This window comes from Vidua macroura, chromosome 1 (assembly GCF_024509145.1).
Source record: "Vidua macroura isolate BioBank_ID:100142 chromosome 1, ASM2450914v1, whole genome shotgun sequence".
NCBI classification, from domain to species: Eukaryota; Metazoa; Chordata; class Aves; order Passeriformes; family Viduidae; genus Vidua; species Vidua macroura.
Window position 1 is genome coordinate 54,995,114 of NC_071571.1, and position 26,736 is coordinate 55,021,849.

Sequence of the window (26,736 nt, forward strand, 5' to 3'; positions counted from 1 at the left end):
CTCTTTTTCCACAAATTGTAATTTGGATTTTGACACTTTGAGTCCTTTCAGGCTTAGAAAATTGAGTAATCTTATACTCTCTTCCCTGACAATTTCCTCTTCTTTCCCAGCTACTAACAAGTCATCTACATACTGAATCAGGACAGCCCCTTCTCTCAACTGAAATCTGTAAGCAGCTGCTCCAGTGCCTGGCCAAATAAATTAGGGGACTCTGTAAACCCTTGTGGGAGTATCGTCCAACGGAGTTGTTGTTTCCTGTGGGTGTCTGGGTCTTCCCATTCAAAGGCAAAATAGTTCCTACAACTTTCTTTAAGGGGACATGCCCAAAATGCATCCTTTAAATCTATAACACTATACCACTGATTTTCGGGGCCTAACTGACTTAATAAATGTCCTGGTTTAGGACAAATTAGGGGAAAACACCTCCAAAGGAGCCCCTTATAGGAAACCAAACCCTCCGCAACTTCCCCCCACCACCGGGTTCGGGAGGAATTCCTTCAGAGGGGAAGTGGAAAAAACTTGTTTATTAAGGAACAACAAAAAACACTCCCCAGCACAAGAGAAATAGCCCAAGATGACCACAGATGTTTTCACCAGTCCAAGGGGGTTGAGCTGTATCTCTCTTCGCCGCAGAGGGTACGGAGCTTCTTTCGCAGACCCCGGGGGAGCTCCTGCACAGAGTAGGTCCGATGTCTTCGGCGGGGGGGGGGGGGGGGGGGGGGGAAGGGAACAACGGAAACCGGGGAAAAGGAAAAAAAAAATGGCAAAAAAGCAAGCCAGCGAAAAGCAGAGAAAAAAGAGAGGAAAACAGAGCCAGCAAAGCAGGCAGCCAGCAGCAAGCAAAAGCAGCAAGCAAGCCAAGCAGCAAGCCAGCAGCCAGCCGGGGGGGGGGAAGGAAGACAAAACAAACTGAGAACAGGGAACAGAAACCACGATTGGGATAATGAGCATGAAAATGTCCTGTCCCCACGACAATAAAGTATGAGGGTTAGTTACTACAGGGAATCTTTCTACAGTCCTTTTGTTAATTTCTCCTAAGTCATGTACCAAATGGTATTTCCCATCGGGTTTTTTAACAGGAAGGAGTATTAAAAGGGGACATGCAGGGTTCTAATAACCCTTGTGCTTTTAATCTTTCAATTTCAGGTTTGACCCCTTTCCTTCCTTCATTTGGAATTGGGTACTGCTTAACTCTAACTGGGACTTCAGGATTTCTTAATATTATCTCAAAAGGTTTTATGTCCAATCAGCCTGCTTTTTCTGGGGTATACCACACTTCAGGGTTAATTTTCTGTTCGTCCTCTACCCGAAAAGGACATAATTTAATATTTAGCTTCTTGTCATTTATGTCGATTCCAATTCCTAATTCAATCATCAAATCTCGTCCCAGTAAGTTATAGTCAGCCTCTGGAACTAACAACAGTGACCCTATACCTATTTTGGAGCTGGTTTCAAAAATCACGTCTTTGATTACAGGCACTTTAAAGGCTTCCTTCCCCTTTTGCCCCAACTACCTGTATTGTTTCTCTTGATAATTTACACCCTGAGGGAAGGGTTTGAACCGTTGATCTCTCAGCTCCTGAGTCCACAAGAAACTCATATTCTTGCTGCTGGGGACCAATTTTTAGTTTTACCAGGGGCTCTGTTTTTTCCTGGGTCCCCAGCAAATAGAGCCCCTGACCCCCTCAATCTTCCTTGAATTGCTTTTCATCTGCCAACCTTTTTCTGCATTCCCGCCGAAAATGCCCTCTCTTATCACAATAAAAGCAGCTTCCTTGTCCACTCTCCTTTTCTCTTCTCCCTTCTTCTACCTTCTGGCCCTTCGGCTTACTTCCCTGGAACTGACTAAGCGTTCCCCTCTGCCCTTCACGTACCACAGCCATCATCACTCTTGCTTGTTTCCTATGTCCTTCCTCCTCTCTCCGTACATACACTTTCTAAGCTTCCCGCAACAATTCATCCAGGCCTCTACCATGCCAATCCTCAATCTTTTCCAATTTTCTCCTAATATCAGGCCAGGCTCTAGCCACAAACTGGGTCTTTAACAACATCTGTCCTTCCGGAGTGTCAGGATTTACTCCGGAGTACAGCTGAAAAGATCTCTGGAGCCGTCCTAACCATTCCGTGGGGTCCTCATCTTTCTTTTGACTCTCACAAAAAGCTTTATTCACATTCTGCCCCTTAGGGACTGATTCTCTGATCCCCTGGATAAGAATTGTTCTTAAGTCTGCCATATGTGTCCTATGCAGGGAATCTTGCTTATCCCAATTAGGACGCTGTAAAGGCCATTTAGTATCTGCTTGGGGTCCTGCCTGATGGTCTCTATCCCAAATTCTCATACCGGCTGTCCTGATCATCCCTCGCTCCTCAGATGTGAATAAAATCCCCAGTATTGACTGCATTTCGTCCCACGTATACACGTTGGGCCCCAGAAACTGATCCACCCGCTCTGCAACTCCAAGGGGGTCTTCCAATAGATGTCCCATTTCTTTCTTGAACTCCCTCACATCTCCTGAATTAAGAGGTACCTCCACATAACCTATTCCCGGAATTTGGGCTGGTTGTCCCTGCTGACCAGCATTAGGATTAGGGATCATTCCCAAAACTACTTCCCTTAATGGATATAGAGCTTGCCTTTCCCTCTCGCTTTTCCCCCTTGTTAGGCTACGAGTAACACGACGATTTTCCTCAGGGACAGGTTCCAGGATTTCTACTTCCTGGTTTTCAAAATCCCCCCCTTGATCTAAATTGGGGTAGACTACTGGTGGTGCTGGTGGAGGTGGAGGAGGGGGAGGTATGTATGGTAGAGGGGGTGCAGTTGGAACCTCCTCAGGCTTTTTATTTTTCTTTTTTTTTTTTTTCCCTGGGTGCTTAAGGCAAAAAGTTTTGCTCTTGTTTCCCCCACTATCCAGAGAGCAGCGTACTTGCTCTCTTCCATATCAAAAGGTTCTTTAGAATTTACATAAATGTTTAATGCCTGGCAAATCCAGTCTTCGAAGCTTCCAAACACTGGCCAAAATAAATTATCACCACGGATTTGTTTCCCTCCCCATACTTCCATACAATAATGTATCATTTTTGCCCTATCCTTCCCTTTTCTTGAAGGGTATTCATCCCAAGATTTTATTATTAAACCTAACGGACTGTCAGGTGATATCTGGGGAAACTTTACCGGGGTCCCCGTCCCCATGGAATCAGAGGGCTTGCTTTTCCTCTGTCCCATCTTCCAGGACACCTTCACACACACACATACTCGCAGCCCCCTCTTCGTGGCCCAGCCCCTCTCGGGGTCTGGAAACCGCACTACTTAGAGGTCCACACTTGCCTCGTCCTAAAAGGACGTCTCGTACGTTATGTCCTGGGATCCCAACCCCAACCGAGTGGATCCCACTTTTATACTCACGCTGTCCTGCGTCTTCGCCCGGGCTTCCTGCACAAAGATTACGGGGTTACCGGTATCCCTTTTGCTTAATACCGAATTTAGGTTCGTCGGTAAGGGCCCGAGAAGGAAAAGCCTGCACCAGGGCCGCTGAAAAGGCAGCGGGGCGCCTCCCTGATTAGGAATTCCTGCCTGTTTGCCCTTATCCGAGTCACGGCACCAAATTTGTTATGGACAAATTCAATTGGGGAGGCTAATTATAGATAAATCAATTAACAAGAATTTATTAAGCAAGCGGTATTAAGCAAAAAACAGCGCTGGGCGGCCGGGGAGTTTCCACTCTGCCACGGCGCACCTTCCCCCTTTGACCTTTTTGTTTTTATAGTCCCCCCTTTTTTTCGGTTGACGTATTTTCTCTCGATGTACTCTGTGCCGGTGCAATTGGTTGCTAGGGGGTCCTTTTTCTCTCTGCCCTTGGTGGTCATAGGGATGAAGGCTCCTTATCTTCTTTGCCGGTTGTCCTTGGCCTAAAAGTTAGCTTGTATATAGTTAGTTACACAGTCTTCTGTGCTAGCTGCATTTGCACAATTCTTAAGCAGAATACTTGTTGTTTATCAAACCCCCCCCCCTTTTTTTTCTCCTCTTTCTCTTCTCAGAGTCTGAAATTCTCTATTCAGTTTAAATTCTTATTTTCTTTCAATGTTCGTTTTGATGAACAAAGACCTTTTTATTACAGTAGTCTTAACAGGAACACACAAACAAAAGGGTCACTACCAATCACAGTTTATCTACAACTAAACAGATTGCTAAAAAAATTTTGTTTAAAAAAAAAGTTTTTTTTTTCTACATGAACATGTAACAAAAAACCTAGGAAAACCAGTTTATTTTTGCTGTAGATTTATCTTGATTTTTTTTTTTTAGTCAGTGTAAAACAAATGGGAAAATCATTTCCTATCCACTTCCCCCCCCCCCCCCCCCCCCCCCCAAATTATTTAGAGATTTCAGGAGTGTATTTCAGTGAAAACATTTCTGGACATTTGTGATTATTGCATACAGCCTCCCTGCTAGGAAGCTTTACAGAAGAACGCGTGGTTCATCGTTTCTTGCAAACAGCACCATGTATTTTTTAGCCTTCATACAATGTCACTGTCAACACAGTAAGTTTCAAAATAGTCCGTTGTTGGAGAATGAATGCTGGCTACTGCTGACAGCCCTCTGCATCTACATTCGCAGCACTGAACACACACGCACAAACGTCATCCAACAAGGGATCTAAAGCCAGAGGTTTTAACGTTGAGCAGCCAAGAACATTTCTGCTGTAGTTTCGTGAAGACAGTAGTAACAACAATAAGTAGCAAACACTGCCTTTCCACCTTCAATGGTACTTTAGTTGTAACAGTGTATCTCAGGGTTACAAACGGAAGGCTACTCAAAAGAAAAACGTCGCGACTTTCTTATTAGCAGATAGATTTCCAGGCAGCTTCAAAAAGCAGCTATTGGGCATTTTTTGGTGGGAAGCTTTCACAAGCCTTAGAAGCGAACACCTTTTTGTTACCTTGCTGTCCGGTTCTTCGGCTTGTGAAAGCTTGTCCTCGACACTATCGCTGACTGACTCAGGAAGATTCTCACGCGAGGACTTACAGACCCTGAGGGTTAGCATTCTGGCAAATCAAGCGTCTGCGTGGCGGGGTTTAAGGTATGGAATCAAACAGCTACGGCGGCGGAAAGGCGCAGCGAGGCGGCAACTTTTACCGCTCTATTTTTCGTCCTTCCGGACAGAAGCGGTCACTCCTCCGCCTGCTACATTTCCCTGGACGGTACCGTCTCCCTCGCTCGCCGGGAGAGATGGAGGAAGTAGGCCAGGCAATGCCAGGCTACACCTCCGCCTGGGTTGTGGGAAGAATAGCACCGGGCATTGCGTTAGGAAGTTTGTGCCTCGCCGCACACCGTGCGGGCCGAAGCGCTCGGCGCCACGTTGGCTGCGCAGGCGCAGCGGTCGCGCCTGCCTGTGCCGCGCGGAGAGGGGTCCGGGGGCGGAGGGGAGGTTGTTCCGCGGGCCGGGGCGAGGGGAGATCGGTTCCGCCGCCCTCTGGGCGCCCCTTGCCGCCTGACCAGACGGCCCGGAAGCCGTACCCTCATCCCCTTTTCTCTCCCGCCACCATGTTCAAGAAGTTGAAGCAGAAGATCAGCGAGGAGCAGGTGCTGCCGCGCGGAGCGGCTGGACGTGGGAGCTCACTCCCACCGCAGGTACGGCGAGGAGAGGACGCTGGGAGACGTGTCCGCCGGACCGTTGTGGAAGGTTGTGACGGCCTTTCACCCGGCAGGACAGGGCCGCGCTTCGCCCGGGGCGGCCTTGGTGTCTTGCGGGTCGGTCGGACCGGCCCCGCCGTCGCAGCTATGGGAGGGTCGCGTCGCGCAGGCCTGGCCGATCGAAGGCTCCGGGGTCGGTCGGCTGGCAGAAATCGCTGCTCGGGTCGCTGTCAGCGCGGGGCGGCTTCGCTAGAACTTCGTCATCTAAGTTTGCTTTTACGGATCCTCCTCCTGCCAGAAACCGTGCTTCGTTTTGTCCACTCTACAGAAGCTGTCTTGTGGAAGACTGTAAAAACCATCTCTTGCCTGAACATCGAACAGCATGAAACAAATGTTTTTTTTTCCTTAGCATTTAAAGTAATGATACTTTCATTAGTGAGTAGTGAATAACAATCCAGCATTGAGTTCCCTAGTTATCATTTCCTCTCATTTTTATGCTTGTTCTTTCAGTTCTGTACGTCCCTTCTGTTAACATCTCTTAGAGGGCTGGTTTGCTTACCTCAACCTTATTCTTGCATTTTTTTCTTAACTGTAAATTAATTGAGAATATAATATAAATCTGAGAACAAGGCACTTATTTATTTGTTCTAGTCGTAATTTAATTGGCCATTTTCCTCTTGCATGTACTTTCTTTCACTAAGTTATTATAAATGTATTCTAGTAAAGGCTATTTTTAAGTGATAATAATACACACTAGATAGGACATGTGTGCAGAGTATCTGTCTAAGTGAAAGTGGCCAGAAAAGAGTTATGATGATTTCATGCATGTGTCAAAGCAGAATAAACTCTCTCTTCGCAAATTTTTGGTAGAAAGACTTCAGCGAGTTAACTTCCTATTGGCAAAGTCTGCTGATAATGTCTGTCTCATTGCTAGGTTAAGTATCCTCTGTATCTTGGAATCTAAAAGTATAAAAACTAATATAAACTCTGAATCCTGTGAATGTTAAGCTACAGACAGGTAATTTAGTTAATTTGACAAATTGGTGATTAGTTGCCTGGGCTTGATCTGAGTGTAATTTGATGCACTGGGAGATTTGGTGCTGCATAGTCTCAGTATTAGACCATGGTTTCAAAACTGCTGACAGTTATGTTCTATTCTTTGAATTACTCATTTGTGAAATAGAGGTAAGATTTTTGGAAATGGATCTATTGTGAAGTTTTATGTAGCTTGCTGAGTCTTACTTTAAGGCCTTCCATAGTATTAATTCTGTGCCTTCTCTAGTTAGTGAAGTGTGTTTTTGCTAGTTACAGTTTAGAGTGCTGTCTTAATTGCCGTATGTGGTGAGCTTTCAGTGCAGTGTAAAAGAGATTGATCTGCAGAATTTACTGTTTTCAATGTGCAGCAGCTAAATTATGATACCTTTCAGACAGCATTGTAATCCACTTAGTTCAGGATACTCCATGCATGTGTTCAAGAGTTGGTACTTTCTGAAAACCATTCTACTGAATAAATATGGGCTTACGTGCATATATGCACCCAACAGCTTAATATACTTTAGTCTTTATCTGGCTCTTGAAAAATTAACGTTGACAAATACTCTGAAACCTGATATGAGAGCTTATAATAAATTATACCTAGTCTATAGACCTAGTCTGCTGTACTGTGGTCAGAGCAAATTATGTAACACAAGGGTTGACATAAATGGAAAGGCAGAAGCAGGAAATTACAACATATTTTTATTTTCATGTAAAATAGTTGTCTTGCAATGTTTCTTACTCTTTGGTTGCTCTCAAGTAACACTGGGGAAAATTGTTAAATTTGATCTTAGAAGTAAAATAAGTTTGTCTTCTCACTTCTTGTATCATTTGAAAACAGAGTCTCTGAAGGAAAAAGTGAGATTTTGAGGCTTATAAAATATACTGTAGTCTTGCAAAAAGTGTGGGATATGCTTTTTTCCTTTGCTTTTATTCAGATCAGTAATTCAGATCCTTAAAATGCATTCTTTCCTGTCAAAACATTTTCAGACCAAATTTTCCTAACTCTTACCATTTCTTAGTTTATGAAACTTATGTTTGCATTAATTTTTGCTCTTTTCTTTCCTACACCCTGTTGTAGAGGGGCTTCACTCACTATGCTCAATACCCTCTATGCTCTACTCATATCCCTTACTTTGAGACCTAAAACTTCACATTTGTACTTTGGTTTGTAGTGTCCAAGACTAAATTTACTAACTTAAGACTGGTGTAAACTGGAGGTAAAATTTCTCCAGTATAACTTGAGAAATATAACCTCCTTTTTTGAGGAGGTGTTTGTAGCCCTTCCTCTTTCATATGAATGGTTAGCTAACTGATGTCATCTGTCAAATTGAGAATACCTGTCCCTCACAGTCTGAGGAACACATCTCTTTCTGATGGCTGACAGGGTAGAAAAAAGTGCTATTGCAATTACAGATGTCTTAAACTCCTACTTGTCCAAGATTGTCACCTGACAAATAGGGATGAAGAAAAAATGGAGACAGTCGGTACTTTCTTTGCCTCAGTCTTTAATAGTACTGACATACCTTGGTCTGCCTGGTCCTGAGTCAGAGGACCATGACTGCAGGAACATTGACTTTCCATTTGTGAACACTGAAATTTTAACAGACAAGTTATGTCAGTTGAATGAATGTTTATAAGTTCGTAAGGCCTATGGGATTCAACCCAGGGTACTAAAGGAGCTAGCAGATGTTATGGTAGGACACCTCTCAATCATCCTGGGAATCTGGGGAGATCCCTGCTGACTGGGGTCTAGCCAGCATTATTCCAGGTTACCGGAAGGGCATTAGGGAATATGCAGGAAGCTACAGAGTTAACCTCAGGACCTGGAAAAATTATTAAGATGCTGTATGCTGTTGAAAGACATTTAAAGAACATTGCAGTCATCAGACAGTCAATGTGGGTTCACAAAGGGAGAGTCCTGTTTAATAAACCTTCTTCAGTAAGTTCACCTGCCTGATAGACAAAGGGAAGGTGGTGGATGTAATTTTTTTGGGTTCTGTAAAGGCTTTTGGTACTGTCCTTCCCAGTATTCTTCCAGACAAGTTTTCCAAGAGTGGGATGAGCAGGTATGCAATGCACTGGTTGAAGAGCTCAAATTATTGCAGCAAACAAGACATCTGGCTGGTGACCAGTTACCAGTGGTGTTCCTCAGGGCTCAGGTCTAGAGGCAGCTCTGTTCAGTCTCTTTATCAGTGATCTGGAGGCTGCAATTGAATGTGCAGATAGTTAGGTGATGATACCAAACTGGGAAGTGCTACTGATTCTCCCATGGGACAAGAGGCTTTGCCTTGCAGAGGGATCTGGACAGATAGGAGCATTGGGCGATCACCAACAGCATGAAACTGAACAAGACCAACCAAATGCCGGATTCTGCACCTGGATGGAGTAATCTCAGACACAAGTCTGAACTGGGAGAGGAGCAGCTGAAGAGCAGCCCTGTAGAAAGGGGTTTGGGAGTGCTGGTTGGCAGGAAGCTCAATGGGATCAGCAGTTTGTGTGCCCTGGCAGCCAAGGGGGCAAATGTCATCCTGGGGTGCATCAAACACAGCATCACCAGCCAGCCGAGAGAGGTGATTATCCCACTGAATTCATTCAGCACTGGTGCAGCCTCATCTCAAGTACTGTGTGCAGTTCTGAGCCCCATCATTTAAAAAGGATGTGAAGGTCCTTGAACATGTCCTGAGAAGGACACCAAAGCAGGGGAAGGAGCTGGCAGGAATGGCAGGGAGCGCTGAGGGCAGTGGGCTTGTCTGGTTTGGAGAGGCGGAGGCTGAAGTGGTGACCTCACTGCTCCCTACAGCTTCCTGAAGAGGAGAAGTAGAGAGGGAGGTACTGAGCTCTTCTCCATGGTACACAGTGCCAGAACATGCAGGAGTAACTCAAACAGTGTCTGTCATGGGAGATTAGGACTTAACATGAGGAAACACTTTTTTACCTAGAGGGTGGCCAAAACATGGAATAGGCTTCCTGGAGAGGTGGTTGGTGCCTTCCCCACCCTTGCCTGTCAGTGCTGAAGAGGCATTTGGACAGTGCTCTAAAAGCCGTGCTTTAACTTTTAGTCAGTCCTGAGCTGGTCAGGAAGTTGAACCCTTCCAATTTAACTATACTGTCCTGTTTTAGACTTTTCTGTTTTTGCGTAAGATCAATGAATATTTGTGCTGCAAAGCTTAGTGCCACTGAAATGACTGTCAATTGGTAAGAAGTCTGAATGCAGCAGTGAGAACTGTAGAACCATTAAGGGCAGGGTGAAGAGATGTGTTCATACTGCTTCTAAGCAGTGACAAAGTGTCCTTGAATGTTTCTGGCCCTCACCAAACAGAAGGAAATTGATTTTCAAATAATCTTTAAAACCTTGGCGTTAGATTGAGGGTAGGAATAAAAGAAGAGTAGTCTGTCAGCATGAATAGATTGGGTTTTTTTACAAACCCTATGAATACTTTGGTATGATTATTTTCAGCAATACATAAAACTTTCATGACAAATAGCTATTTGGTACTAGGTAAGCTGTTTGACTTTTGAGTAGTATTTTCAAGTTAGGACATTGGTGTACCTCTTCAGACCTGTAACTATGACTGATTTTAGAATAATTTTGATAGAAAAAAGAACAAATATAGCTACCACTCCTGGTTCCAGCAGTGTTCAGCTGATAGACATTTCAAGAAGAGGTAGGGTCAAAACATACATGTGCTTGCCTTATATCCTGGGTTAAGTACCCAGGGCCCTTCCCCCAGGTGGAACTTCTGGTCATCTGACCACTCTGGGCCTGGATTTGGGCTTCAGGGGCAGAGTATGGCACATTTCCTCTGGTGTGCCAGGTATTGGCAGCCACTGCAGGACTGGGATACACGTTCAGAGGGATGGGGTCTGTGCAGGAGGGCATCATGTCATCAAAGCAAGGCCTGACCTTCCTCCCGCCACATGCCTGAAATATTTTGAGTCCACAATCCTTCCAGCCTTTCACAATACCTAATGAGAAATCTTGCTAATTACTTTCTTTTGTATAGATTTGCTTGTTGATACTTTACTACTCATTACATTCATACTGAAATTTTATATTTGAAATTTGGCTTTTGATGCGATTTGATGAGGCTGGCAAGGTAGTTTGTTTGAGTTGGTGTGACTTTAAAACCTCAATTTGAATGAAGTTGTAAAATATCTGTGAATAGATGTTTAGTTCTGATAGGAACAACAAGTACATATTGACATCAGAAAAATATAGCAATTTCTTGTGCCTTTTTAATTGTTTAATTAATTAAATTAATTTAGATTCAATGTTATAAATATTACAAATGTAATGTTTATAATTTTTCTTAGTGTAATTTTTTTGTTGTTAATTTTCTAATTTCTTGATCAGATTCTGTTCTACTTGTAAATGCTTGAATCCCTGTCAAATCACTAAACTTAAGCAACTGTAATATATAATATGTTCCTAAAATATTAGGCTTGTTTTTCAAATACTGTCTAAGAGGACCATAGTCAGAAATAATTGAAATAACCCATTTTGTTGTTTGTTCTTGTGGCTGATTCATGACACATGAATAAAAAGTCTGGGGACTTTTTAGTAAGGTAGGACTTGTCGCAGACAGTTGTTTTCTTTAAAAAGATCTAGACTAGGCTTCACTGAGATGATATAGCTAGTAATTCTTGAAGTAAATTATGATACAGAAGAATTAGTTCTGGAGTTAATAGTATTACTTGTTGATATACATGATCTCTCTGTAGGTCCCTTCCAAATCCCCTCCATCAACTGGCAACAGAATCAGGACAACTTCATTTACAGATCAGAATCTTGAAGGCACTTTAACGCCAGACAAGGAGGTCAGTTGAGAACTGTTTTTCTCTGCTTTTCAGGTTAAAAAACCTAACTTTATGTCCTTCATTGCTTTTTTTTTATTTCTCAATCTCACTATTTTCTGTCTTTAGAGATATGAATTGTCTGTTTTTTTGGTTAAATACCAAAGTGTTTAATAGTAATAAAACAGATCTTTAAGCTGTAGTGATTAACCCCAGATTAGGAAACACTTTAAGTCTTCAGGTCTTAAAAATCTTACTCCCGAAGTGAACGCAGTGAGGTAGTGGGACAGAGGATATATTCAGAGAGACTAACTTTGTTTTTGTCCCACTTTTGGTTGAAAAGCTAGGTGAATCCAGGTAATTTGAGGTGGATGATCCAAAAGGGTAATACAGAGCATTTGTGATTGTTTCTAACAGTGCCAGTAATAAGTATCAAACTCAAAGTTATTTCCCCTACCCCACTTCTTTTCTCCTCTGCCCCCAAACTTAAAATCAACCCAGCCTCCCTCACCTCCTCTCCCCCCCAAAAAAAACCTGAACAACAAAATTAAACTGAGTCTAAATTATCAGTCATAAAATACCATTAAAATCTTTATCAGGATGATGGATAACCTTGACGTGCATAATAAAGCAAATGAAGAAGATAATCTGCACTTACCTTGTTTCATGTTAAGTACTATAGCTCTTTTGAAGCAACTTGATTTAAAAAAAAAGGCAACAAATACAAATAAACAAAACATTTTCCTTACTTAATGAACATGGACATAGACTGGTAGCATAAAGCAGGATGGTTCTGAGATTCTGTGAACTTTTTCAGAGAAAATGTTGTGTCCTTGTCAGAAAATTCAGTTGCTTTGTTTTACTACAAAAAAGGATGTGTTTTCTTGCAGTGGAACAATCCACGTTAATTTTTAACACATTTTTTCTTTAGGAGATAATAAGCTATACCTGAAATTTGCAATAGATTTCATCATGAATGCTATCAGTGATTACAGCTTGGCAGTTTGCTTCCTGCAGTAATAGAAATTGAAGGGAAAGAGGCAAAGTACCTCATGATTTTGGTTTGTATTTTGGAATTTTTAATAAATGCTTATTTTCTCTACTGTTATATATATATATATATATATAAAATATATGTGTGTGTGTGTGTATACATCTGTAATGAATTCCCCCTCTCCTTGGGAAAAGATTTTCTATTAACTGGTGCTCCAGAATGTTAGTAAGCAGCATCACCCAGGATAAATTACTAAGTTTTTCAGTAAGGAGAGTTTTCTGTTCTTAATACAGGGTATAGAAATAGCATATTGCCACATGAGAACTACTACGGTGGCCTAGAAAGAGTGAGTTGGTACTGAGAGTTGATTCCTGTGGGGTTTTTTTTTAATTATTTATTGTATAATGTGCAAAAGAACTGATTTGGCCAAGGTTTTCTTCATGATTTCTATTGAGAACTACATTTACTTCATTAGATATGTGTTGTCCACAACAAACTCCCATTTCCAGAGTGCTGTTCCAGACAAACTGGAGAAGCAAAGGATTCTCCATAGCACATGCCAAGTTGCATTGGAAGAACATTAATCTCTAAATAGACTGGTTAGACTGGAATGACCAGAGAGGCAGAAGGAGAAATAAGATTAAGAGTGGAAACAGAGGTACTAAAGTACTGTCAGATTTGCAGTTATCCTTGGTCTTAGGGGAGCTGCCATAACAGATTTACTTGTGAAACAATCCTTTAATTAGAAATTCAAGAAGTAGTGAAGTCCTAAGGGGATGAAAACCTTTTTTTTTTCTTTTTTTTTGTAAGGACTGGTTTTACATCAAACTGAATATTTTACAAAAAAATTAAGTTTAAACGATTAAAACAAGAAATCTAATTTGTCCAAAAATTTCTCATAAATGTTGGAAGTATGATTAAAAGTGAATTATCTTGGAAATCTGTTGGACTAGATTTTCATAAAATTCAGTTCAGCAGCAGTATACAATGCTTAAATAAGATGCAGATATTGCATATTGTCACTGAAAATATATGCCTTGATTATATGAATGCATTATGTCTTTTGGAGGGTATTTTTTTGCAGTGTCCTCATTTGACTAGGCAGTTGTTTTATGTGCAGATGTCAGTGGCAGTGGCATTACAGTGAACTGTTGGACAACATTTAGTACACTGAAAATATTTAGTTGAGGAGTATTGCGTGCTAAAACATTTTTGCAGTACATGAATAATTGCTAAGCCTTTTAGTACTGAATACTAAGCAAAATTAGTGTTTCATCATTTTTTTGTATGTTTTGTGTCCTCTTCTATGAGCTATGTTTTAGTATGTCTTTAAATAGATCAGGTTTTTGTATTTTAACTTCCATAGTATTCAAGTTGCAAGTATCACACATGAAATCTTTGGTTTAGTCTCAGAATATTTTCATAATAAAAATAATTTCAGAATTAGTTACAGTTGTAAATTACATCATTAGTCTGATAAAATAATTATAATAAAACATGTGTGCCAACATTCTTGCTTTATACTCTACAATAGGAAGATTTTAAAAATACTTCAATATTTCAAGATTCCAAGATGCTATCAGTTTAAAATAAACCTACAACTTGTATCCTCTATTTATATAATACCAGGTAAGTTTCTTTTTCATGCCAGCTTTCCTCTTTAGCTTGTATTATATTTGAAATGTGAATCTCCAGTAGTAGTATTAGAGAAAACCTCAAAATTTTTTAATGTATAGAAAAAGGCAGACATCTGACTAGTTCTGTATTCTCTTATTTCAAGTAGCTCATAAACCATGATCACATTGTGAGGTAGAACTACTTCTGCAGAACTTCATCAGACAATTTGCATATCCATTGCTTTCTGATTTGGTATGCTGCTGTTTGAAACAGCCCTAGACTATTAAAATATGCTTATTTAGTGGGCTCATTCTTTTATATGGAAAAATAGTGTTCAGTTTTCAAACTGTTACCACATTGACATTTGAACAGAGTTTGAGGTGAAATGCATAAATTGTATTCACTATAGCTCCTGTAAGTTAAAAATGTTCTTTTTGTTCTACAATATACTTGTTTACAAGTATACAAGACCCAACTGCAGAAGATAACACAGCTAGTGCTAGTTTGCTATCAGCTGAGAGCAAGCAGCTGATAGATTGCTGTGGGTGACCTACCAGTCATGCATCCAAATGTCACCGATATCCTAATGAGTGTTACGGAAGTGACAGCAGAGTGCAATATATATAGCACTTAGACCTAAAGATACTTAGCCAAGGTACTTTTCAGTCTCACTTTAATGGTGTATAATGACTGTGTTATTAAATTAGTTGAAATATTTCTTTAATGTTGGTTATTAATAAAGCACGACAAGTAAAGCTGAAATAATACTCCTTCAGTACCTCCTGTGTCTTTTCTGTATTCATATACTTTATTTGAAGTACTTCTAAATAGCTGTTGCCCTGCAAAGATGGTAATGGTTGAGATATATCTGTATTTTTTTTTCCTTTCTGATATTTAGGACTAATTTTTGGAGGCTGCATAGGCTAGTTTGAATCTAAACTACTTGTCTTTTATAACACCTGATACATACAGGATGCTTAGATGCTCATCAAAATGAAAAGCAAACCAGAAAAGACCTATTTGATTTCTGTACTACAGCTTTCTGAAAGTGCAGTTCAGCTCTCCTAGATTTTGGGACTTTCTTTATTGCAGAGAGAAACTCTTGAAATTTTAGCTCTTCAGTTTTTCCTATTCCCTTAGGACAAATAACCAAATTTATTTATATATTTTACTCTGGGGAATGACTTCAACTCAAATAAGAGTTGAAACAAAACCTTTAGCTGATAGTTGACATCTTCTAGCCACTTGAAGTAAATGGGGAAATGGTGGCTTTCTGCTTAGACAAGTTTCGTAGTCTCATCCTCTTTCTTCTGTCTTGCTGTGCTGGTATATAACAGCAAAATTGCTCATGTACACTTATAGAAGCTTTTAAGTGTTAACATACTACAAATACACGTATGCTATGATGCACTTTGCTAACAAGATGTATGAATTTTCAAATTTGCTTGATAACAGGTTAATACAAAATTTGGAACTTCTGATTCTCTTCTTTTTCTGAAAGGGAGTAATGATTACTTTTGTCAATCAAACATATTATACACATGTAACATGTATAATATTCACCTACTGCCATCTCCAGAGCAGTGAGACTTGGGTCAAACTCTGATCCCTGTTAAATTTTTGGGTTTCTTTCACAGCATATTAAGGAAGCTGTTTGATCTAGGAATTGCATGTACTTTGGCCTTTGCACCCCACTCACCAGAATCCTTGTGAAAGAAGATTTGAGCATGGTAATTCTTTAGAGGGATGAGGAATAATAAGAACACAGTCATTTCTGGAGTTCAGAAAGTCCTTAAAGATCAAGTAAGGCTGCTTCATTTAGGCCAAACTTGAGGACTCCAAAAACTGTTCAGAATATTGAAAATACAAAGGTAATTTAAACAATAACTCTATGTGTCCTTTGATAATACTGAAGGTAACGTCATCTGGTGTTTGGCTTCACCAACCATTTTACCTAATTTGCAGCTTTCTATCCAAGATAGAAACATTTGTTACTCAGTAGGATTTTACTTGCAGAAAAACAGAGTAAGACTTAAATATTGTGACAGAAGATGAGTAATGTCACAGTTTGTTAGGGAAACGTTCCTGTTTGACCACCCATGAGCCACTCTGGTAGTCACACTTGTACCACTCCAGGCTTTTGCTGCTGGGACTGAAGCCCCTTCACCACAAGCAGCTCCAATGAGCTGACTCCCCACACACTCATATGGAGACAAGTTTCATGACACTCACATGTCAGACAAGTTTCCCTCACTGCCTTGACCCAAGGTTTCCCATAGCAGAGTCCTAGACTCTGCTTCCTTTAAGAATTTTTATCATGGTACAGTAATATGACAGATGGAGTTATGGCTGGGCGGGGTGGGGGGGAGTTGGTTTTCGCTTTCCCCTTGCCCGATAGTTGCAAGCAACTTCCATGAGGGTAAAATCCTGGCACTAACCTAGACCTGCTCCCAGGGCAGAGCAAGTGTGGCGGGGCCTTGGGCTGGAGAATTGTATTAAGTAGCTAAATGTTAGTAAAGCTGGTTCTGTTCGGCTCACAGCATCCCCTCTCCTTGCCCGGGAGCAGATAAGGAAAAGGTGGAGGAACCAGCAAGCAGCCCAGGGAAAAAGAACCCAGCCCCACATCAGGGTTAGTGGGCCCGGCCCGAGACGGGAGCCTGCGCAGCCGTGTTACCTTGTTCCTGACCAGAAAAGAAAGAGAGAGTTCCCGAGTTTTTTCGTCTTTAACATGTGTGTTTCACAGGAGCATATCTAACTTCTTAGTAGTTTTAACAGATTGTCAGTTACACAAAAAACTACATCACTTCCCTGAATTTCCTCCCATTCCAAACTATAACAATCTTCTTAACTGGTCTTCTCCAAACATGCAAAGTAATTTTTATCTTAAAAAGTTTCATAATTTTATTTGTGAATTTGCATGCTTCTGATTCATGAGGCCATCAGGCTTGCTCGTATTATTGCTGCTGTATGTTTGTACACTTGTGTATATATAGTATATGCCTTTTATTGACATATGCCCTTTCAAGGGGAGCAAGAATTTATACGACCATCAACAGTTGATGAAGGAACCATTATCACTTGTCAGTTTTGTCAATTTCCTAATTTTTGTCTTGTCTGAAAGCTCAGAGGAGGAAAAAAAGTAGGTGGGTTTTACATACCTGTATATATATATATATACACCCCCCTATACATACATATATATACACATACACACACATATATATATACATACACATACACACACACATTTTTTTATATATATATATATATATATGTATGTATGTATGTATGTATGTGGAACTTTTGCACAGCTTACTCTTAAGAATTAAACTTCCAAGAGGCTGAGAGAGGACAATAAACTTAATGTCTTGTTGCTACCACAGTGAATGCACAGGGCAACTGTGTTGAGGCTCCAGGAGAGTGAAGAAGATTGAAAGCATGAGGAATGTGACCATCTTTTTTATTAGCAGCTCATTTTTGCAGTAACTTAAAAGTGAGAAATTTCAGCTTTGTTGGCAAATAGTTATTAGCAAATCTGAGGCTATTTATTGTATATGGCTCTCACAGAACATCTACCACTTCTTGCATTTTCTGAAAGGGTTTGGCAAACATAAATTCAAAGTCATGAAGGGTTTGGCAAACATAAATTCAAAGTCATGTAGCCTTTCAGATCTTACCTGTGAAAATATTTCTCTCTCTCAATTTGAATTTATGTAATTAATCTGCTACAACACCGGAATAAATGTAATAGTCACAAAAAAAAAGTAATTTAAATTCCTAACTTATATTAGTATTTGATTCCTAAAAGTACTGTTTAGTAACTTGATAGAGGGGTTTGTCTCATAATTTCAGAACAATTTTGTTTTATTTAGTTTGGTTCAGTCAGCAATCAGTACAATTCTGAAATCTCAAGCTGTAAGGAAGTTGAACCTTGAACTTAGGTATGTGAGTATAATCATGAGAGGAATATTTTTGTCTCTCAGTTACAGCATCCTAAATGCATTAGATTGCATTGCATTACATGTATATATCCAATTTGAATTCAAATTCCAGTCTCTTGGCTTCATGTTTTCACCTCTAGGAATTTATATCTCTTCTTAGATACTGACTTGATAAAATGGTTAAATTCAGCTTATGATATTTTTACAAAATAGTCTGCTAGTAGTTTAAAAAAATTGTAAGGAATTTTTTTAAATGTAGACAGCATTTTAGTGTATAAAAGCATCAGATGATAAATAGTCAAAAGCAAGCATTTTAGGTTATATATAACTGAAATACTGATAGGATTTTTAGAATAATGAGTTGTTAATGAATAACTGAGAGCAAATAGGGCTCAGTGATATATGAAGACAACTCGTCCACAGAAGTTAAAAAAACTTAAAATAATAATGCCCAAAACATAATTTTTTTCTTGGGCTAAACTAGGATCTTTTAAATAGTATGCTTCTGTTGTTCTAAAGAAGTTTTGATCAAAACTGTATTTTAGCTGTTCTAAAGGGATCTAGTGCATATTTTCTGGTTACATCCTCCCTTTATCAATGTCTCTTGTCTCATAAACTTCTGTATTGTTTTGTTATGTTTTTAATAGCATGGAAAAATTGAGTAAAATTTTGCAATTTATTGCTTGATTTATTTTCATTTTCCTCCTTTTTGCATTGAATAACAGCTGTTAGCTGGGATGATAGCAGAACCTGCTTTTCTTTCTGAGTATACTATCTTTGCTTTGGATCCCACCAAACAACCTAAGCCACAGAGTGACGGTGTGGTGAGTCTTCCCCACCCCTCTCAGTGATGCCTTTAGCAGGTGGAGGAGAGTAATGTACTAGAAGGCAAACTTACTTGCTTGTGGCTTGTTCTCACAAAGACCTCTTCTTAACTATCTTGTTGCTAACCCTGCACTAAATTTCACAGAGGTAGTAGCTGATAGCTCCTGGCAGTTATGCTGGTATGATGTGAATTTATTGTAACATTAAAAAATTAACATATTTTTTCTCATACAGGCAACAATACACAAATTTAAATAACTGTTGCACAAGTTTGTATGTGTGTTGCATAGAAATTTCTTCCTTATATTTATGTATGTCTGTGTGTATTTCAAGATAAACGGATAGAATTATCCAATTGGGATTGATTGTGTGTGAAACTTACATGCTGTATATGGTGAAATGTAGCATGTCATTTACTTCAAATGGTATCAGGAAATAATTATTTCATATAGACACATTAATTTACATCTAGTAGATAATCTGGCAGTTATTATAGTGAGGATGAATAGTCTTTTTTTGAATAATTAGATTTTAGTTTAAATATATGTTTCTTTGCCTGGAAATGTTTCCTTCACTATATATAAGTGGAGAAGCTCAATGAGAGGAGGCAAGAAGTGCAGAAAAGGAAGCAGGCATAGGGAGGAAGTCAGACTTCTGCTTTCTGATATAGGCACATGGAAACTGTATTCTTATTGGCACAGGACAGGAATGGCATTTTTCACATGATTTAGAGGCATGGCATTCCCAAGTCCATAAGTGATTTAAAGCACAGTAATTTTTAGAATCCCAGCTCATCATGATACTTCATTATTACTTTGTAAGTACTCTTTTCCTGCTCATGGTTTAAATTGACCAGTCACTGAAAGTTATAACAGGATCAAAATTTAATAACCAGGACATAGCACAATACACTTGTGTTGGACTTGTCTCTCTCAAGCTAAACAAGATTGGACAGAAACAATGATTAAAATGGTGGTCCCTGGAAAGTGTATTCTGACCATATTCCAGGTCCAGCAACTGTTTCTTAAAGATTCACTGCAAATTTAAGTATACTTTGTTAGTTTTCACTATACAACAGAATTATCTTAAAAAAAATTCATTTCACATAACTGTTTGTGTGAGTGCTCCAGTGTTGTCTTTATATGATCTTTCAGTATGTATTTCAGAGGCATATTTACTGGCTCACATATTTATGTGCAAGATTGTAGTAATGAAACAATTATTGTTAATGTGTTACCAGTGTGTATTAATATGTTACCTGTAAAACTCATTTTGTTCTCTGAACTTCTTGAAAATTGTAGAGCAGTACTCACCATAAGAACTGGGAGAGGAAGAAAATTATTGGAAAGTTAATAGAGAACAGGATGACTGATTTAAAAAATATATATTAAAGAAACATTATATATGTGTATAAAACCCAGGTACAGTAAAAATACAGGAGAGGAAAGTTTCACCATCACACACAAATGCATATTAATTCTGCTAAAACAAAACAGTATTTTAGCTGTATATGTGATCTGAGAGTGAACGGTGTAGAGAAGTGACTGTAACTGTGGATTTTTTTGGCATAGATGAAGTTAGTATAAACTCTTTACTAGCTAAGCCAGAAAAGTTTTGTGCATGAAGAAACAGTTAAAAATATTCTTGGATGCAGTGGAGGTTTCTTTTTAAGAAAAAAATAAAAGGAAAATAACGTAAGAAAATATTAAGCTCTCCTTCCTTTCTCCCTTCATAATTACTCAGTTTGGGAATACTTGAGAAAATATTACTATTAAAAGCAGTAAAATATTTCTAAATAAAAACATTTAAGCTTTCACTTCTCAGGCTTGCCAATCTATTCATACCTTTGAGAAAAAAAAGTATGATTTTGCATTTCAGAAATAGGGAAGTAAGGTGACACAAATGTTATTGGAACATCCTAATGTGCTCCAGTTGAAACTGAGCTCTGATTTATACATCTTCATAATAAAAAGCAACTTTTTTGTTAAAGATTGTAATTATAGCTATCTTTGGATAGACATATGGATATTATGTTCTATGAATTTGTTGAGGGAAAACTTTCATTGGTCTCCAGAAACCATGATGTAACTGCTGGTTTTAAGACTTTCAAAATGGCTGCTTGTGCTCTGTGAGTCTAATTTTACTGAAAGCTCTCTTCAGGCTTATGAAAGGTTAGGGCTTTTAAGCTTTTCAAAGCCTCTTGGATCTATATTTATATATAGCAACTTCCATTCATACTTACCATTCAGTTTGTAGATACCCAAATACAATCCTTTGCCCTAGAGCACAGTGATGTAGATTTTCAGCAGCCAGGTACCTATGGTGGTCCATTTTTTATATGGAAGATTACTAGTGTATCCCTTTTATTATTTATGCCAATAGAAAGTGTAACCCCAAATATGGGTTCTTCTTTTGTTCTCATAGATTGCATACAAAGATGCCTGCATAAAGAGTATGAAACGTTTTAAAGTGTCAGCACTAGTTTAGCTTTGAAATTACATTTTTAAGGATCTTTATAGGTCCTTAAATGGCAGCTTTTTAAAGCATCTTCACAGAAACAAACAGCATCCATAGGTTTTATATTCATAAAAAACTTATTAAATTTAATAAATCTACTTAATCTTGTGTTTTAAAACAGATGTTAAATATTAAATTATGCTTATAAATTACATGCACAAACCCTCCAGAGTTTTTTTTAACTCTTTTTAATGTGTATCAGAATACATGATTTTTGAAAGAAGTGTATTAGTTTGTAAGTCACAGAATCGCAGAATTAAGTAGGTTGGAAAAGACCTCTGAGGGCATTGTGTCCAATCTATGACCTAACACCACCTTGCCAGCTAGACATGCCACTACGTGCCACATCCAAACTTTTCTTAAGTATCTCCAGAGATGGTAACACCACCACCTCCCTGGGCAGCCGATTCCAATGCCCAATTACTCTTTCTGTGATGTCTTGGTAAAGTGTTTGTCTTCCTCTGTTGTCAGTCCTATAGTAGCACAGCAGATGCTTTGTAAAATTATAAAGCAGAAGATAATTGTTTATTTGAGTTATCTTATTATTAACTTTTCCTCTTATAAGAAAAAACAAGAACAGGTAATGGAGCCAAGAATACAGTGTAGAAGTGCTGCAGTTTAAAACCTGTAAAAACTGTTAATCCACTAGGAGCAAATCCACTGCCACAGGATAGTGTTCTGAAGGAGAATACAGATTTTGTTCAAGCTAGGTGAAGCAGTTTCCAAATCCAGACTTCTTGTATGGCTCATTTTGTTTTGCCTGCATATGGGTAACTGCTCAGTTCTCTGGTTTCCTTAACTATTTGGATTTCTCTTTGTTCTGTGTTATTTCTGTACTACCTCAAATTTGCTCCATGTAAGACCTTTTTGAAGCTCTTTTATCATTCCTTTGCCACATTAATGTTTAGGTATGCTTATTGGCATATCCAGAGTAGAAGCTGTGAGTGTGATCATGTAGGAGGTATATTTGATTGTGAGATTTCAGTTCTATGTACACCTTAGATTTGCAGCTTGCATGTAACTGTCAGGGTACAGCTTGATTAAAAATTAAGAGTTACACTGCTCTTAGGTGAATTTACCCATATTTTGTTTGATATGCCCCAGTGTTTCACTTCTGTTGAAAAAATGCATGTCCAAGATGGTTTCTAGTATATTCTGCTAATTCAGTTGGACTGGATTTATACAGCAAAAAAACATCTGTATTTGTGTAAGTTAGAATAATGGAATATCCTGAGTTGGAAGGGACCCACAAGATTGACCCAAGTTCTACTCCTGTCCCTGCACAGTACAGCCTGAAGAATCACACCATGTTCCTGAGAGTGTTGTCCAAATACTTCTTGAAATCAGACAGGCTTGATGGTGTGACCACTTAACCTGGGGAGCCTGTTCCAGTGCCCAACTACCCTCTGGGTAAAGAACCTTATTCTAACATCCAACATAATCTTCCCTGACAGAGCTTCATGCCGTTCCCTTGAGTCTTGTCGCTGGTCACCACAGCTCCTGCCCCTCCACATCCCCTCATGAAGAAATTGTAAACTGCTATGAGGTCTCCCCTCTGTCTCCTCCATGATGAGCAAGCCAAGTGACCTCAGCTGCTCCTTGTACAGCTTCCCCTCAAGACCCTTCATCATCTTTGTAGCCCTTCTTTGGATGCTCTCTAATAGCTTAGTATCTTTCTTATATTGTGGCACTCAAAACCGCACACAGGACTTGTGGGGCTGTAGCAGTGCAGAGCAAAGTGGGACAATCCCATCCCTTACTCAACTGGTGATGTTGTGCCTGCTGTACCCAGGACACGGTTGGCTCTCCTGGCTGCCAGGGCACTGCCGACTCATATCCAACTTTCCATTGACCAGGACCCTCAGGTCCCTTTCCGTGGTGTTACTCTCCAGTGTCTTGTTCCCCAGTCTGTCCATACATCCAGGGTTGCTCCATCCCAGGTGCAGAATTTGGCATTTGTCTTCATTGAACTTCTTATGGTTGCTGGTTACTCAGCCGTTTAATTAGCTGAGGCCCCCTCTTCCAGGGCCTCTCTGCCTTCAAGGCAGTCAACAGCTCCTCCCAATTTAATATCATTGTCAAACTTAGTGTACCTTCAAGTCCTGGATTCAAGTAATTTATGAAGATGTTGAAGAGCACAGAGCCGAGGATGGAGCCCTGTGGAACCCCACTAGTGGCATCTCATCAGTCTGATGTCAACCCATTCACTGTAAAGCTTTAAGCCTGACCCATGAGCCAGCTGCTCACACACTACATGATGTGTTTATCCAGCTGTATGCTGAATATTTATCCTGTGAGAGACAGTATCAAAGGATTTACTGGAATCCAAAAAGATTACAAGTGGCTTCCCTTGCTCATCTCAGGGGGTAACCTTGTAATAAAAGGAAATCAGATTTGGCAAGCAGGAGTGTCCCCTTGTGAACCCATTGGTCGTGACCAAGGATTGCTCTGTCTTGAAGTTGTTTTTCAATAACTCCCAGAAAAATCATCTTCATAAATTTACCAGTTAATGAAGTGAGACTAAGAGACCTGTAGTTTCCAGGGTCATGCTTCCTGAAAATTAGGCCTGGGTTAGTAAACACCTGAGCACAGGACACAGGAAAGGCAGGATAGACAGGCTAGGAACAGAAATGTCTAAACTCTGTAAAAAAACACCCCAAACCAATAAAAAAAACCCTAAAACCCAAACCAAACAAACCAGACTATTGTTTTTTGTTGTATTGGTTTTGTTGTTTTGGGTGAGATTTTTTAATGTGTTTTGTGTGGTTTGTATTCCTTTCTTTGGGAATGCAGAAATTTTGTTAAAGATATATTTTCTGAAAGTCTAATTTTCTTTCCATGCTTGTTGGAGTTATAAACAGTTTGCTACCAGCACTATTTTCCAGGAGTTTCTGCCCCCTCCAATGCACTGAAACAGAGAAAGATGGTGTTACAGCCAACTCTTACTCATATTGGCTGTAAATACTAGTAATCAATTAGACTTTTCCTGCTATAATTTTGTCTTTTTGGTGTGTCTTTGATTTTTCCATAAATGTTATATAAATAATCATTATGACTTAATTTAATTGGAAATGTCCGTATTTGCAGATATCTCATACTAATCTATGCACACATAGCTGCTTTGTAGTTCTGCATATTGCAGCAATCTGTTTTGAATTTAACAAGCTATCTTGTTTGCATGAAGACACCTTAATAAGCTTTCTAAAGAAAGTACTAAAAACACAGGCAAAGAAAAAAGCACAGATGCTGTTTCTTGGACTGACTGAATTACAGCCCTTGTACTCTGTTTCTTCTAACAGTTGTTTTTACCTCCTGTAGAACTTGAATAAACAACCACTTGCTGGATCCACAGAAAACAATGGAAGTGAACCTGTCTCTCCACAGGTATGTGGAGGCCCTGGGGGAGGGCCTCCTTCACTGCTGTGTTGTCTATGTGTTACATTGGTTTAAGTGCCCAGTATTTCTCTTCATGCTGAAGTAGGGATAAGTAGTTGCCTGTCAGAATACTCAGATATTTTGTTTGTGTGTAATCCCATTAGCTGGTATTAAGTATTGTCACTGATATGTGAAGCTTTTCTTTTTGTAAGGACTGGTTAGCAGACTGCCAACATTGAGATGCATCTTGTTGCACAGCATTAAACTCACTTTCAAAAGTAGAGGGCCTATTCCATGTCTGGAAAGCTGAAGGAAAAGAACTAATAGGCTGAAAATGTTGTCACTAGTGATAAAGATGTAGGTAATTTTTTAATATGACTCAGGGAAACATTTAGCTTGCTGAAATGGGATTAGCAGTGGCTTCTGGCACGTGACTCCCAACATTTGATTGTAGGGGCAATATCGTGCAGTAATGCTTTCACATCACTTCTGTAGCACCAGCAGTAAAGGTTACCACAGCACAGAATCCTTTGGTATAGAATGAAATAAGTACTATAGCTGCATAAATCAATAATTTTGTTTTATGTAAAAATCGTAAAGTCATTTAAAATAAAAATAAGAAAAGGATTGTTCAAGATGGCTTGCTAGAGCTAACTATCATTAGTTCTACAAAGATTTCTGCCATTAATTTGTTCCCTTTGTTATAGGATAATATCTGTGTCTTTGAGATAAATACAGTCTTCTGTGTAATACATTAAGAAGTGAGTCAGCTATATTTTTCAAGTTTGAGACAATAGTAAATAGTTTATATTAGTTACACATTCCTCACTTTTTACACAGAAATGCATTCTCCTAAAAGTTTAAATCAGAACTGTAGTTTATTAGATTTAGCTGCTATCTGAAATTGTGCACATCTGGTAGTTGCATGCTTGATTTTTCTGCACAAGGAGATGATTCTTTTAAGGGACTAGAAGCTATTTGGTGTCATGCATGTGTTAGACAACAGTAGTTTCTTTGTACAGGTCAAGTCTCTTTCCTGGACTTTAGTGTGTCTTTCTGCCTAAAAGCAGTGCAGAAATAATTACTTTCTTTCAATTTTTGCAGCAAAGTGAGAGTCAGTCTTTTGCCCAGAAGCTTCAGCTTCGAGTTCCCTCCATGGAGTCTTTGTTTCAAAGCCCAGTAAAAGAGACCCTACTTCGCTCTTCTTCTAAAGAGTCCCTAGTCAGAAGTACTTCAAGAGACTCACTGAATCGACTAGATTTAGAAGCCTTCAGTCCCACCTTTGATTCACCTTCTGACATTGAAAGTGAAACTGAAGACCCTCTGGGAAATATGAACACCTTCAGCAAAGAGCAGTTGCTGCAGCGTCTGTGTAGAATGGAGCGCAGTTTAGGCAACTATAGGGGAAAATACTCAGAGGTAGGCAATGTGACTGGTTTAGCTATGCAGAAAGGGGAAAGAAATTAGGCTAAAAGATACTGCAGCAGTGGACAGTCTTTTTGTTTTCCTATTTGGAGCAAATGTTTTCCTATTTGGAGCAAATATGGAAGTTAAATTATTCTAAATCTAGTTATTTTTGGCCTAAAAACTTCAAAGGTTTTTCTGGTAATAAAACATGGAAATCTTTTTCTTCTCTTGTTTGTAAATAATTTCCCGATATCAGCAGTAGAGGTTAATTAATGGTTACTCACACAGAGCAGGCCTATTGAAATTTCAACTGAAAGTATCTAGCAGAGGGTGAAGTTCACTACAGAGATGAGCATGACTTCTACTCCCATGACAGCAATTTTTTTTTCCCAACATGTTCTTGAAATGCACAGTGTATATTCTATCCATGTGCAATAGGCAAGCATTTTATTTTCAAGAAACAAGTTCTATTCTTCATAATTTCTAGGTATTCCCTGGGAGGAATTAATTCAAACATCTCATTTTTTTGGGTATTTTAGTGAAAACCAATTATAAGTATTTTCACTTCTCATTTTCCAAATTACTGGGGAAGGTAAAGC

General features: G+C 39.3%; 1 protein-coding gene across 7 annotated transcripts in view; it reads left to right on the top strand.

The window, feature by feature from the left end:
• Positions 1-4,868: 4,868 nt before the first annotated feature.
• Positions 4,869-26,736, top strand: part of GOLGA4 (golgin A4) — a 72,450-nt gene continuing 50,582 nt past the window's right edge. For 6 of the 7 annotated variants that reach the window (XR_008440117.1, XM_053995406.1, XM_053995425.1 and 3 more), the window contains exons 1-5: positions 4,869-5,626; positions 11,390-11,485; positions 18,739-18,837; positions 24,674-24,739; positions 25,835-26,149. Coding sequence is in view for 5 of the 7 variants with exons in the window: in XM_053995406.1 (XP_053851381.1) it covers positions 5,078-5,626; positions 11,390-11,485; positions 18,739-18,837; positions 24,674-24,739; positions 25,835-26,149 (1,125 nt within the window). In the remaining 2 variants the exon portion in view is untranslated. The remainder of the gene's footprint in view (positions 5,627-11,389; positions 11,486-18,738; positions 18,838-24,673; positions 24,740-25,834; positions 26,150-26,736) is intronic. The other variant, XR_008440118.1, reaches the window with a different exon arrangement.